The sequence below is a fragment of the Odocoileus virginianus genome, chromosome 20 (genome assembly GCF_023699985.2).
Source record: "Odocoileus virginianus isolate 20LAN1187 ecotype Illinois chromosome 20, Ovbor_1.2, whole genome shotgun sequence".
NCBI classification, from domain to species: domain Eukaryota; kingdom Metazoa; phylum Chordata; class Mammalia; order Artiodactyla; family Cervidae; genus Odocoileus; species Odocoileus virginianus.
In genome coordinates this window covers 51,464,428-51,478,912 of record NC_069693.1, presented here as the reverse complement: position 1 = coordinate 51,478,912, position 14,485 = coordinate 51,464,428, and the positions used below count along the sequence as shown (strand labels likewise).

General features: G+C 50.8%; 1 protein-coding gene across 1 annotated transcript in view; it reads left to right on the top strand.

Moving 5' to 3' along the window:
* Window positions 1-14,485, top strand: part of PLCG2 (phospholipase C gamma 2) — a 152,803-nt gene that overhangs the window by 53,072 nt on the left and 85,246 nt on the right. Inside the window, exons 3-5 of the mRNA XM_070451481.1 lie at window positions 10,743-10,886; window positions 12,833-12,926; window positions 13,684-13,731. Of these exons, the coding sequence (XP_070307582.1) occupies window positions 10,743-10,886; window positions 12,833-12,926; window positions 13,684-13,731 (286 nt within the window). The remainder of the gene's footprint in view (window positions 1-10,742; window positions 10,887-12,832; window positions 12,927-13,683; window positions 13,732-14,485) is intronic.

The following is a 14,485-nucleotide window of genomic DNA, read 5'->3' as shown; positions in this document are numbered from 1 at the left end:
ATTTTTTGAATATTTATTTATTTGGCTGTGATGGGTCTTAGTTGCAGCACGTGGACTATAGTTCCTCGACCAGGGATTGAACCTGGGCTCCCTGACGTTGGGAGTGCAGAGTCTTAGCCACTGGACTGTGCCAGGGAAGATCCCAAAATAATCTTTAATATAAAAAACTCACCTTTTTGACATTTTACCAAGTTCTTTCAGGCATATCTACCTATGGGATGGGTGTTATTTCCCCATTGCACCTATGAGAAAGTAGACATCAAGTCAGAATAAAGGAACTTGTCCCCGGTTGCATAGCTGGGGATGACAGCGTGCAACTTGAAGCCGTGTCTCCTCGATTTTTGTGGAGTTGGACTCTTCCTGTGCCCCCATGTGCACCTCCTGTAACTGTGTGTTCCTTGGTGCATCTCAGTTATTTATCTAAGTAACCCCATGCCCTTTGGCTTTTTAAAGCAGGGTCCTTCACTGAGACAGAGCGAAACCACCAGCGGTGGTGAAGGTGTTGCTGAGAGATGCCGTGGAAGAGCGTTCATCCCGACAGCTCAGCTAACCCCGACTCTGAGACCTCCCGGGGGCCACCGCAGTGTTCACTGACTGCCGTTTCATCTCATTTGCAGAGCAGCTCAGGGAGGGCGCTGCTCTTAGCACTGTGCGTGCAGCTGAAGGGAGAAGGGAGGTGACTCGCCCAGGCTCCCAGGTGTCGTTGGGGAGCAGAGCTGGGCTTGGAACCGGGGTCTCTGCAGTGCAGACTCCTCCCAGGGCTTCCCCCTTAACCCCCTCACAGGATAACTGCAGCCTGCAGAACCCAGCCGGGATGCACACAGTCTCGAGTAGGCTTCCTTCCCCTTGCTGGGCCGAAGCCCCTGTGTAGACTTGATCTTGTTGTTTTGCGATGTTTAGCTCGGTGGGAGGTTTACGTGCAAAAATGCTCAGGGTCTGTCCCCCCTTCCAGCCTCAGAGCTTCCGGGGACGGGGACCGTGCCTGTCAGCTCCTTCCCTGGCACTCAGCAGACTGCTTGCTCCCCACCAGGTTGGTTGAATGACTGAAAGATGGAAAGGGGGACAGTGGGCATGTGCAGGGAGGTGCCCGAGCCTGGTCTGTCTCCTTTCCCCTCGGTTATACCTGGAGCTTCCCTGAAGGTGTTTTGTTAAGCTCGTTGGCAGGTGGTGCCACCTGAGGTTGGGTGAGGAGATGGGGAGGAGGCCAGGCGCGTGCAGGAGGAGGTGCCAAGCGTGGGGGGGCAGCCTGAGAGCGGCCCAGTCAAGAGTGAGAGGAGGAAGGAAACAGGAGCCGAGAAACAGGGTCATGGGGCAACCGACGCAGGGCACAGAAACCCCAAGTGTGCGCCTGCAGATGATGGGTGAGTAGTGGTGGCTGGACTTGGGGAGACCCGGGGTGATGCCGGGAAGGGGGCTGTGCAGACCTCGCCTCTGTGGCTGTGTCATCTCGCTTCTTCAAGCCGGAAGCGCGGCTGCGGAGCCTGACCACACGAGCCCTGCTGGCCCGAGCCCTGGCCCCTGGAGCCCACTCGGTAGTCGAGTCTGTGCTCTGCCTGAGCCCTTGGCCAAAACTCCCGCCCACACAGGTCAAGGTCCCCTGGCCACCACCCATCACCCTTCCCGTGAGTCGCCCCTACTGTCAGCAACTTGGTGGGAACCTCTTTCTTTGTGAACCTCTTCTCACACTTTTACAAACTGCACACACATCCTTAGCTGAGCCTCGCGCATCCCTGAAGATGCAGTGGAGAGCGTCTTTCTTGGGATAGTGTGTTATGTCCTATTACATGAATACAAGTGGTGGTGCATCACCAACAGCTTGGAAAAAACCCAACCCATTTCCACAGTATTGCTTAACACCCTTAAGCACCTAGGAACCAGCCCATCAAATATTTCTGCAAGAATATAGAGCATTGACAGCAACAAACAGCTAATGATTTGATGCTTTGATGACGTTATTACCCGTGTATATGATGCTGTACAGTATTGGTCCTGAATTTTGATTTTTTGTTTCTGTCGTGTAACTACTTTGTAACTTAAATAGAAACAGACAGTGAAATCGCCTGTTAAAAATACTAAAGAGAGTATCTAAATTGCACTCTGGTTGGTAGTTGGCTTGCCAGAAGTAAACACTGAGATGGACTAGGGTGGCAGGACACTAGGTTTGCTGCATTACGATTTGTACCACCAACAGCACTGGACGTGTTCCTCTCCAAGGCAGACTGATAAACGCAGTGATATTTCCACAGGTGCCTGCTCGTGACCTTCCTATAGCAGCTGTGTGTGGTCCAGGTGGTGAATTTCAGGTGAAAGATGGTAACTTGTTGTTCAGTTTCTAAGTCATTTTTAAGTCTTTGCGACCCCACGGACTGCAGCACGCCAGGCTTCCCTGTCCGTCACCATCTCCTGGAGTTTGCGCAAATGCATGTCCATTGAGTCGGTGATGCCATCCATCCATCTCATTGTTTGTCGTCCCCTTCTTTTCTGACCCTTAGTCTTTCCCAGCATCTGAGTCTTAGAGTAGGTACTCAAATGTGAGCATGTGAGTAGCAGTAGGCACCTGTATACAGTATGTGCATGCCCATGTGCATGCATCCATGTGGATGCACACACAAGTCCCCCACACCTGGGAGACCCTCGGGAACATGTGGGTTTGCATCCCCAGCACTGGGGTTTTATTCCCAGTGGCAGGTCGGTCAGAAAGGCGCTTTGGGGTTAGCCTAGCCGAGTGTAGCCCGCGTTACCCACCTAAGTCTTGCACGCCTAAGTCAGTGGGACAACCCTTCAATGAGGAAGGTGCCCCGCTGCCCTGTGTGATGTAAGATCAAGTGCTGGGCACGTCAACAAAAACGCCCAAAGGGCTCCTGCAACCTCTTCAGTCAGTTCAGTTCAGTCGCTCAGTTGTGTCTGATTCTTTGCCATCCCATGGACCTTAGCACCTTGGACCTCCCTGTCCATCACCAGTTCACGCAGTTTACTCAAGCTCATGTCCGTTGAGTCGGTGGTGCCATCCAATCATCTCATCCTATGTCATCCCCTTCTCCTTCTGCCTTCAATCTTTCCCAGCATCAGGGTCTTTTCAGATGAGTCAGTTCTTCTCAGGTGGCCAAAGTATTGGAGTTTCAGCTTTAGCATCAGTCCTTCCAATGAATATTCAAGACTGATTTCCTTTAGGATGGACTGGTTGGATCTCCTTGCAGTCCAAGGGACTCTCCAGAGTCTTCTCCAACACCACAGTTCAAAAGCATCAATTCTTCGGTGCTCAGCTTTCTTTATAGTCCAACTCTCACATCCATACATGACTACTGGAAAAACCATAGCCTTGACGAGATGGACCTTTGTTGGCAATGTCTCAGCTTTTTAATATGCTGTCTAGGTTGGTCATAACTTTCCTTCCAAGGAGTAAGCGTCTCCTAATTTCATGGCTGCAGTCACCATCTGCAGTGATTTTGGAGCCCAGAAAAATAAAGTCTGTCACTGTTTCTACTGTTTACCCATCTATTTGCCATGAAGTGATGGGACCAGATGCCATGATCTTAGCTTTCTGAATGTTGAGTTTTAAGCCAACTTTTTCACTCTCCTCTTTCACTTTCATCAAGAGGCTCTTTAGTTCTTTGCTTCCTGCCATAAGGGTGATGTCATCTGCATATCTGAGGTTATTGATATTTCTTCTGGCAGTCTTGATTCCAGCTTGTGCTTCATCCAGCCCAGCATTTCTCATGATGTACTCTGCATATAAGTTAAATAAGCAGGGTGACAAATATACAGCCTTGACATACTCCTTTCTCTATTTGGAACCAGTCTGTTGTACCATGTCCCATTCTAACTGTTGCTTCCTGACCTGCATACAGATTTCTCAGGAGGCAGGTCAGGTTGTCTGGTATTTCTTTCTCTTTAAGAATCAGCCTTTGCAGATTACCAATAGAAAGCCAGTCCCACTGGTCAGGGGTTTTCTTCCTGGGGCTCCTGGTATTCAAGGGGTGGCCAGACAGTGGGCACCCCTGTGTCTCTGGAGGCGGCCCCTGCTCGCCCAGAATGCCTGGAAGTGGTGGTGACTGTTTTGAAGGACTTGGTGGTGGTTTGCGGAGTCTCAGCCACAAGCCCACGCAAACAGGTGACTGTCCACCTACGTATGAGCCTCTGCTGCCCCGGGTGGGCGGCTGGTCAGCCTTGTGGTGTGTAGGGGGCATGTCACCATCACACTTGCGGCCCTGAGGGTGTAAACAATAGGGGACCAGTTTCCGCTCCTACCAGAAACCCAAGATAACTGAAAACAGATGTTCAAACAGAAACCTGCATGAGAATGTTCAGAACTGTAGTATTTACAATAGCCCAAACGTGGAAACAACCCTAATATCCTACAGTAGATAAATGGTTAGATCAGATTCATATGATGGAATGTTATTCATTCATAAAAACAACACGTGCGGCAACACAGAAGGACCACGGAGATGTCCTGCCAAGTGAATGGAAGAGCCAGGCCCAGAAAGAATGCTGTGTATCCTGTGATTCCGTTTATATGAAACATCCAGAATGGGCAACTGTATGTTAGACTGAAAGTGGATGAGTGTTTTCCAGGGGCTGGTGGGGCTGAGTGGGATGTGGAGACAGAAGGGTACGGGCTGCTTTTCATGGAGATGAAAACGTTCTAGCATTGCCTCCGGTGGCTGCGTGAGTCTGAGAATCTGCTGGAAGCCATTGAACTATTTGCTCCAAGTGGATGGCATGGGAACTGTAACTATGGCATGGGAACTATATTCCTTTAAAAAACTCGTTTGTTTCTGATTGTGCTGGGTCTTCCTTGCCGTGAGCGGGCCCCGCTCCCGTGTGGTGCGCGGGCTTCTCTGGCTGCGCGCAGGCTCTGGATGTGCGGTCTTCAGTAGCTGCAGCACACGGGCTCAGTGGTTCCGGCGCTCGGTCCTAGCTGCCCTGCTGCGTGGGGAACCTTCCCAGACCAGGGATCCAACTCCTGTGCCCTGCGTTGGCAGGATTCTTAACCGCTCTACCACCCGGGAAGTCCTGAACTATATCTTAATAAAGCTGTTATTTTTAAAGAGATTGAGTGAGAGAGTGCACTGATTTCTGTAGTTCCAGAACACCTTCAGGGCTGCAGGATGTATAGAAGTAGTAACCGCTCGTCCTATCTCCACGCAGCAGCTCCCCTCGGGGAGCCCAGAGACGCTGTTCTTGTCAATAACTGGGGCCTGGCCACATCCCCCAGTGTTCTGCCTGAACTGGAGACGCTGCAACTTTGATGCCGTCTGGTCCCCGAGTTCCGCGAGCACATAACTACGGGGCTTCCCAGGCGGCTCAGTGGTAAAGAATCTAAGGGGACTTAGAAGAGTCAGGGTCAGTCCCTGGGCCGGGAAGATCCCCTGGAGAAGGAAATGGCAGCTCGCTCCAGTATTCTTGCCTGGACAATTCCACGGACAGAGGAGCCTGGCAGGCTACACAGTCCATGCGGTTGCGAGGAGTCAGACGTGATTTAGCGGCTGAGCACACAGCACAGGAACTACCGGATTGAAAAGCTGATACAGCAGAGGGTGCTGTGGGCCGACCTTTATGCTAGATGGTCACTGCGCACGTTGAAGGCACTTTGCTGTGAACGCTGCAGCCCTCTCCCCAAGGCTGCAGAAGCAGCCTCGCTTAAGGCTCCAGAAGCAGTCCTCGACCAATAGCAGGTGGAAGTTGGGGGATAAGTAGCCCAGCTCCCTCCCCCGTCCATGGGGCAGCCTGTAAGGGGCTCCTAATACCCGTGGGGTCAGCCCCCAGTGCCCCTGGGGTACCAGCTTGATAACATAGCACCTGTCTTGCTTCCCCATGTCTCTGCTGGTGTTTCCTGGCATCCACTCCTGGGTGAACTGCATGTGCTCAAATCACGGTCTCAGAATCTGCTTCTGGGGGAAGCCAAGCCAAGCCACCTGGGAAACCTTCTCGTTCGTTGCGCGGCAGTCTGAGTCTCTGCTCCAAGCCAGGCTCTGATGCAGGCGGCTGTGAGGCTCCAGTTGTGCGCAGGACGGACACGACCGTTGTCCTGCTGGGGCTTGGAGGAGAGAGCGGATGGGCAGTAAACAGATGAGCCTGAATTGCAGGTGGTGCTGGTGAGGAGCTTTCCAGGGAACCAACCAGTGACTTGGGCAAAGCACTGGCAGCGTGCTTGGCATTATGGTGTGTGCTCTGTGTGAGTTGCACGTGATTATCATTGGTTGGATTTGTATTCTCACGGTTGAAATCACTGTGTCTGTAAGACTGTTGGGGGCCAGGACTGTGTACAGTCAGGGGATTGTCTGGCTGACAAGGTGTGATGAATCAATACTCTACCTTCATGAGTAGAAAGACTCGATATGTCAGTTCTCTGCAACCAAGTGTAGTCAACACAGTCTCCATCAGTATCCTAGCAGGTTCTTCTGTAGATATTGACAGTCTGATCCTCAAGTTCATATAGAGAGGCAAGACACCTGGGACAGCCAGTGCAGTGTTGAAGGACAAAGTCAGAGGGGGTTGCAGCCTCAGTCTGAGACTTACAGTAAAGTCATAGTTATGAGGACAATCAGGGAAACAATAGATCCACAGGACAGAAGAGAGAGACCAGAAATACACTCACACAAATAGTCAGCTGACTTTTGATAGTGGAAGGGAGGCTCCAGTGGAGAGAGCATGGTCTTACTGGAAGTATGATGAGTAGGCCAGGACTTATTTGGGCAAAGAAAGAGGGGAGCGGTCAGGGTGACGTCATGGAGGTGTGCAGCCCTGCCGATGAGGGTGGATACCTGCAGCCCTCTCCTGGGACAGGGCTGGCCTCCTAAGGGTGCTCGCTTGCACTGAAGTGAGGGGCGGTGGTGCAGAGGTCCTCGGGGCTGTTTGTGTCATCTGAGTAGCTGCTGTATTTCCTTCTCTTCCCATTTCCTGGTTTCTCTGTCTTTTACAAACACGTCTATCTGTCTGGGTCTCAGTTGCGGCACGTGGGCTCTTTGCCACAGCCCCGTAAACTCCGTAGTTGTGTGCGCGAGCTCTGGAGGGCATGGGCTTCGTTGCTCTGTGATGTGTGGGATCTTCATTCCCGGAGCAGGGATCGAACCAGTGCCCTCTGCGTTGGAAGGCAGATTCTTAACCGCTGGCCCACCAGGGAAGCCCCGCTTTCTCTCTTTGCATGGTCGTGTCCCTCTGCCTCCTTGTCTGGGGAGCTTGTCTTCTCTTCGTGTCTGGTTGTCCCTGACCCCGGTTTACCCTGTTTGTGTGTGTGCATATCTGTGCGTGCCTGTCTCCCTCGGTCTCCCACTGTGTCCCATCTCGAGGTCTGTCCCCGCGTCCCCGTCACTCTCCCCTTCCTCTTTTTTAAAAAAGTATTCGGCCACACCGCAAGGCACGTGGGATCTTAGTTCCTTGACCGGGGGTCGAACCAGTGCCCTCTGCGTTGGAAGGCTGATTCTTAACCACTGGACCGCCAGGGAAGTCCTGTCCCCTTCCCCTTTTAACAGTCATATGTTTATTATAATTTTGCTGTAAGGAAAAAAGCTCACAGTAGGCCAATTCAGAGATTCCCTCTTAGCAATATTTTATGGGGAAAGAGAATGGTTAGATAATCATTGCTAGACTAACTCGGGGGGAAAAAAAGAGTATTTACTTAAAGTTGCTAGACTCTTGACTGGCTGGATGGGTGAGTAAGTGGTTTCTGAGAACAGACCTTAATACCTTAGATGTTCCCAGGTAACTGCTAACGCAGGCAGATCAGCACTGCTGGTCTGACCTCTCAGGAGGTGGTGCGTCTGAGCGCACACAAAGGCTCTTTGTGTTTCGTTGTTGGCTTTTGAGGAATGAGGATAAGAAGAAAAGATGAGATTCCCCGGTTTCAGGGTTGGAGGAAGGGTGGGATTATACCTCCCTACCCAGCAAGGTTTAGAGACCCCCCCAGTAATAGGACCATTCATAATCTGTAAGTGTCTCAAAAACTTTCTTTTTGGCTTGAGACAATTATAGATTCAAATAATACGAAGTTTCTGTGTGCCATTCATGTAATTTCCCCCCATGATAATATTTTTCATAACCATAGTTATCAAACCCAGGAAATTGACGCTGGTAAAATGTTATTAAACTGCAGACCATAATTAGGTTTTTTTAAAATTTATTTTTTATTGAAGTATAATTGAGTTACACTGTTATGTCAGTTACGCGGTACAGCAGAGTGACTCATTTACACACATATATACATTCTTTTTCATTACGACTTATCACAGGATACCCTGCAGTTGGACCTTGTAGTTTATTCATTCTGTGTATACCAGTTTGCATCTGCTAATCCCAAGCTCCCAGGGCAACTCCCTCTCACACCCGCCTCTATTGGCAACCCAGTCAGTCCTCTTATGTCCCTGATTCTGTTTCTGGCTCATAGATAGGTTCGCTTGTGTCATATTTTTGATTGCACAAATTTGTGATGTGTGTGTGCCCCGTCGCTCAGTTGTGTCTGACTCTTTGCAACCCTCCTGGACTGTAGCCCACCAGGCTCCTCTGTCCATGGGATTTCCCAGGCAAGAATCCTGGACTGGGTTGCCATTTCCTCCTCGAGGGGATCTTCCCAGCCCAGGGATCAAACTGTGCAGTGTCTCCTGCATAGATGGTGGATTCTTTACCACTGAGTTACCGACAAAGACCATGTAAGTGATACCATGAAGTATTTATCTTTCTCTTTGTGATTTACTCCCCTTACTGTGGTAATCTCGGGTTGCATCCAAGTTGCTGCAAATGGTATAATTTCATTCTATTTTATGGCTGAGTGGTCAGGCCATAATGAGTTTTCATCATTTTTTTTATGTGGACTCAGTTTTGGTTTGTTTTTGTTTCGGTGGATAGTTTTAAGGAATTTTATCACATGTATAGACTTGTGTAACCACCACCACACACAGAGTGCAGAACAAATGCTGTTTATTTAAAGTTGTTTCACTTTACTTCAGGACTCCTGTCCCCCAAACTGTTTCCAGTCTGGCTAGATCCATGGTAAGACAGTGGAAGCCTTTAGTTCCTTCTACCCGCTTCCTCCCCTAATTTAAGTATCTCCCCTCTTCTAAACCCTGTGTGTGGTGGTGGCTACATGAGTCTGTACATGTGATAAAATTCCCTAAAACTATACACCGAAACAAAAGAAACCAAAATTGAGTCCATATAAAAAATGATGAAAATTTATGATGGTCTGACAACTCAACCTTAAAAAAAGAACGAAATTATACCATTTCAGGTAGCGCTAGTGGTGGAGAATCCGTCTACCAATGCAGGAGATGCAGGAGATTCAGGTTCGATCCCTGGGTCGGGATGATCCCCTGGAGGAGGAAATGGCAACCCACTTTAGTGTTCTTGCGTGGAGAATCCCATGGACAGAGGAGCCTGGTGGGCTACAGTCCACGGGGTCGCAGAGTCGGACATGAGTGAGCATGCGCATACCTCATTCTGCGGTTACATGTGAACAGCTGCGAACCTTTCCTGCTGCTTCAACTGACTCTGAGATGCCCTGGTTCACGTGGGTCTGTTTGCTTCTTGGACTCCAGGTCAAGGCTGAGGTCTCCTTCCAACCCTCTCATATCCAGGAATACCTCTCCTTCCTGTTTCTCTGTTCAGTGCAACACTGGAGGTGTATGTCTCAGGATTCTTACGGTTGCATGCGGCAGAAATTTCCCACTCACCAAAGCAAAAAAGAGAATCGATTAGGTCACGTAGATAGCGTGTTCCAATGCAGAAGAGGCTTCAAGCCCAAACGGACCCAGGAGTTTGATAGTGCATCAGGACTGAGTCATTTTGCTTCCCACGTGCCCAGCAGCATGGACCCTGCCACCCCTCGACTCATGTTTTGTCAGCCTGCAGCAGCAGCAGGAGAAATGTGATGAGTGGCTTTGGCCAAGTAAGCCCCAGGAGGGTGCTGGCAGGCCCAGCTTAGGCCGTGTGCTCCTCTCTGAATCCTGACCAAGAGGTGGGATGCCTTGCTCATTTCTGGGACACTGGGCCCCTCCTTTGGCCTGTTGTGGTGGGAGGGGAGTGGAGCACCTTCATCTCAGGCATGGGAAGTGGGTCCATCCCAGGAAAAGGTACTTTTCTGACTGAAGAAAAGGAGGAAACGATGGAAGGACTTGTCTCTTTGTGACACTCCTTAGTTCACTGGACATCCTGAGATAGGAGGGGGGTTCATCTTGCAACAAATGGCCATCCTGTGAGGGGAAGGGCTCACCTTTGAGTCAGGGGCCGTCCTGACCTTTGCCCAGGGGAAAGTCAGAGTCCCGTGGCCGGGGTTCTGAGGAGAATGAATTTCCTCTTTTTCTGTCATCTAGGGCTTCCCCCGGTGACTCAGACGGTAAAGAATCTGCCTGCAATGTGGGAGACCTGGGTTCAGTCCCTGGGATGGGGAGATCCCCTGGAGAAGGGAATGGCAGCCCACTCCAGTATTCTTGCCTGGAGAATCCCATGGACAGAGGAGCTTGGCGGACTATACTACAGTCCATAGGGTCGTGACGAGTCAGACACGACTGAGTGACTCGCAGCATGGCTATGCAACGGCTCTCCCAGCCCTGAGTGCCTGAGAACCACACGCATTTTATTATTTGCACATACAGCTGTGAACGGGCAGGGCCTGGGGCTGGTCGAGCTTGTCCTCACCCTGGGCAGTGAAGAGCTGGGCAGGGTGTCTCTGGGGGGCAGGCACGTGGCGGCAGCCTCAGAGGGAGTGACGTCCAGCTTCTGACCGACTGCTGTTACTTTTCCTTCAGTGGACATCATGGAGATAAAGGAGATCCGGCCAGGGAAGAACTCCAAGGATTTCGAGCGCGCGAAAGCAGTCCGCCAGAAGGACGAGTGCTGCTTCACCATCCTCTACGGCACCCAGTTTGTGCTCAGCACGCTCAGCCTGGCAGGTGGGTGCCCGCCGTGTGCGCTTCCCTCCCTGGGCCTGGGTTTCCTCCTTCTGAGAGAGAGTTCTCCAGCGGATGCTCAGCCCACCGCCCTGCTGATGCGTGTTTGCATCACGGTTCTGAATCCTGGTCCTGCCCCTCTGTAGCTGTGTGGCTTTGAGTAAGTGACTCCGCCTCTCTGAGCTACAGTTTACTCAGTTGTAAACCAGGACCCAGCTTGTCCTCATGCTGACCTCGTGGGGATGTTGAAAGGATTGTGTTAAGGGCCTGTTTGGCTCATGCTGTGCTGAGAGCCGAAGGCAGGTTACATTTTTTTGTCCAGGCGGGTTACATTTTTTTGTCCAGGCAGGTTACATTTTTTTGTCCAGCCGAGTGTGGCCTGCACCATTTATTCAGCTTAACTGATATAAAGGAACGATCCTGAAATCTTCTATCTCATACATGTATACACGCACGCACACAGTGCATACTCATAGACAGAGTCTGGAGGTGTGACATCTGGTCATCCTTGTGAATCCACCAGAAAGTCAAAGAGGCCTTTGAGTGGGAGAGGAACTGAAAAAGCTCAGGCACTTGGCTCAGGGGCGGAAGCTTATAGCTACCTTCAGGTCTAACCCCAGAATTTCTTGACTTAGAACTTGATATAAAATCATGGTGGACAAGAGAGAAAATAAGTAGCATTAAAAATAAACCAAAGTGGGGGGAAACTGTGGAAGCTGAGTAGCATTAGGGACTTTTAATTTCAGGTCCGATGACTCTCACTGGTTTAATTTCTCATTCCTGCTTTTCTCAGGCATCTTTTGAGCATATGCTCTGTTCGGGTTATGCTAGATGTCGGTGGGGCTGTAATGAGACTTAGACCCAGTTACCACCTTTAAGGAGCTCACGGTCTACTTGGGGAGACAGACGTGTGGACAGGAACTTAGAGTCCTCTCTGATAAGAGCCGTAGTCTAAATGTAATACAGTGTGCTGGAGGAATACACGGTGCCTAATTCCCTGGAAGGCTTTGCTGGGGAGGTAACTTATTTTAAACTGGGTTTTGAGGCATCAGTAGGAGTTTTGAGGAAAGAGGGAGGATGGTCCAGGGAGAGAGCATTGCATGTGCCAGGCTTGGAGGAGGGAAATGGTAAGCCGGATAGGGGAAGTGATGGGTGAATGTCTGATGGAGGGGGTGTGGCAGGAGGCGGGGATGGGACAGGAAAGAGGGGCCTGTGACCCTGAACCTTCAGAGCTTTGTCCACTTAGCCCGGCTGCAGGCTGAGGCCTGGTTGCTGTTCTTGGTAGGGAGGCCGTGAAAGCCCAAGCACGATGTGGAGCCCAGGATGCCAGCTTGATGGCTGGATCCCGGCTTCTTCCCTTCACCCTTCCTAGCCACACCTTTCTCTTCATCCACCTGGGAAGAATGAGAGCAGAGACCTCGGCATGCTCTGTCCAGGCGAACAAAGCCCGTGGTGGTGTGAAAAGATGTTTAATAGCAGGACCACGTGTTTGCATTGCCAGCTCCATTTTATGATGAGGAAACGAGGCACAGAGAGGTTAAGTAACCAGCTGAACATCACACAGCCCTGAAGCGGTACAGTGGGACTTGGGGATGATGCCAAGCTCTTACCCACCGCTTGTTGCTGCTTCCCTTACAGGCATCAGCCTCGCCTACTTGGCGGCCCTCTCTCTGGGCTTGATGGGAAACAAGGGAGGTGCTGAGGGCTCTCAGGATCGTGGTCCAAGTTGTCCTGAGTTCTGCCTCTTGTTCATTAGTATAGGACTAGGACTAAAGCTAAAGCTCTACTGACTTGTCACTCCTGCTGTAGGGAGGCTCACCATGGGCAAAAAGCAGGTCCCAGGGACCAGCACGGGTTCCTCCCATCCCCGTGGTCTGTGTGGGGTGGGAGTATCCAGCAGAGATCTTCCCAGGGAGTAACACCGCATTTCTGGCCCCTCCCCTCTCCAGCCGACTCGAAGGAAGATGCCGCTAAGTGGCTGTCTGGCTTGAAGATCTTACACCAGGAAGTGATGAGCGCGTCCACCCCCACCATCATCGAGAGGTAATGGCTTTGCCTGTTTCTCTCCGTATTCACTCACTCAGGCGTCTGTTCTGCTCCCTCTAGCTAGTATGGCGAAAGAAAGGAAGAGGAGACATTTCGTCTTAGAGGCTCCTGGAGTGCCCTGTATGCAGTAGGTGTCCAGTCGTGGCTGTGGACACTCCAGCGTCTCCCAGAAGAGCCTCCCATCTCCCTGGGCCTTGTTCTGCCGGGGTGAGAAGGGCACTGCGATTGAGACAGAAACTCGTCCTGGTGTTCGGTCTGAGGGGAGGGCCCCAGGCTTATTTCTCAGAGGATTTAAGAAGAGATTAAGCTGACTGATCGAAGGACCTCTGGCTCGAGGTCTGGGGTTTTCCTCCTGGCTTGATGAGGGCCTTCTCAGGACAGTCCATCAGTGTCTTGGGTGTCTGGAGGGACTTGGGTGTCCATCAGTGAATTGCTGTCCATCCAGTGAACCCTCTGATCTCGACCGTTTCTCTCACCAGCTTTTTGGGAGATTAACAGAGAGCATCAGAGGGAACTGTCAGTTTAAAGAATCCAGCCTCTGTGAGTCCTTGGCTTGGCTGCTTGGCTTGGCAGGGTGACATTTCACCCACACGGAGAAGCTGCTGCTTCCCAGGTCGCTGGTGTTTAGAAAGTGGAAAGACCTTCGTTTTCATTTCCAGGCTCCGTGTCCCATCCTACAGAACTTCCTTGGACTTGTGAGTGTAGCTTTCTGATTTTCTAACTCTTCCTCTCTCTGTCTCATCTCTCTTCCCAGTTGGTTGAGAAAGCAGATTTATTCTGTGGACCAAACCAGGAGAAACAGGTAAGCTTCGCTCGCATTTTTGTGGTTTCCTCCCGATCATTTTGGATCATCTCATTCTTTCTTGAAATATTCTGAAGGGGTTGGAGTGAGTTCTGTGCTGTGGAAAGGTCCTCGTGAAGTCAGATTTGACTTAACACGGCGGTGGATGCAGTGCTCAATGGTGTGGGTCATGGTGATAGAAAATCTCCACCCGTGTGGGGTCTCATTGCAGTGGAAAATGCCACTCCATCTGCGGGGAGGACTTCTCTGCTACGTGAAGCACTCGGACCACGTGACTTAGGCCTTCGCATTTGAGCGTCTTCTGTGTCCTGGGGAGAAACAGGATCCCCAAGGTGCCCGCCCGTCCTTTGTGGTGGAGATTGACCATCAGAAGTAAACCCAGTTCGGGGGCGATGCTTCTAAGAGCTGGGTGAACACGAGACAGGCGATGTGACAGCCTGTAATTCAGCGTCCCTGACTGCTTCACTTAATAGCACGTCTTGGAGCGGTTCTCTCTTGGCACACACAAGGCTCTGTGCCACACATTTTTGGAACAAATGTGATTTGTCCTTGGATAGATGTGGTGTAATTGCCATATTGATGGGAAACCAGTTCCTTCTCGATGAACATCACGTTGTTTCTTTGTTATAAAGCTGTGAAAACTTTTAGGTCTCCCTTTTAAAAAATATTATTATTTATTATTATTTGTTTGTTTGGCGGGGCCGGGTCTCAGTTGAGGTCTGCAGGATCTTCCATCTTCATTGCACAGGTGGGA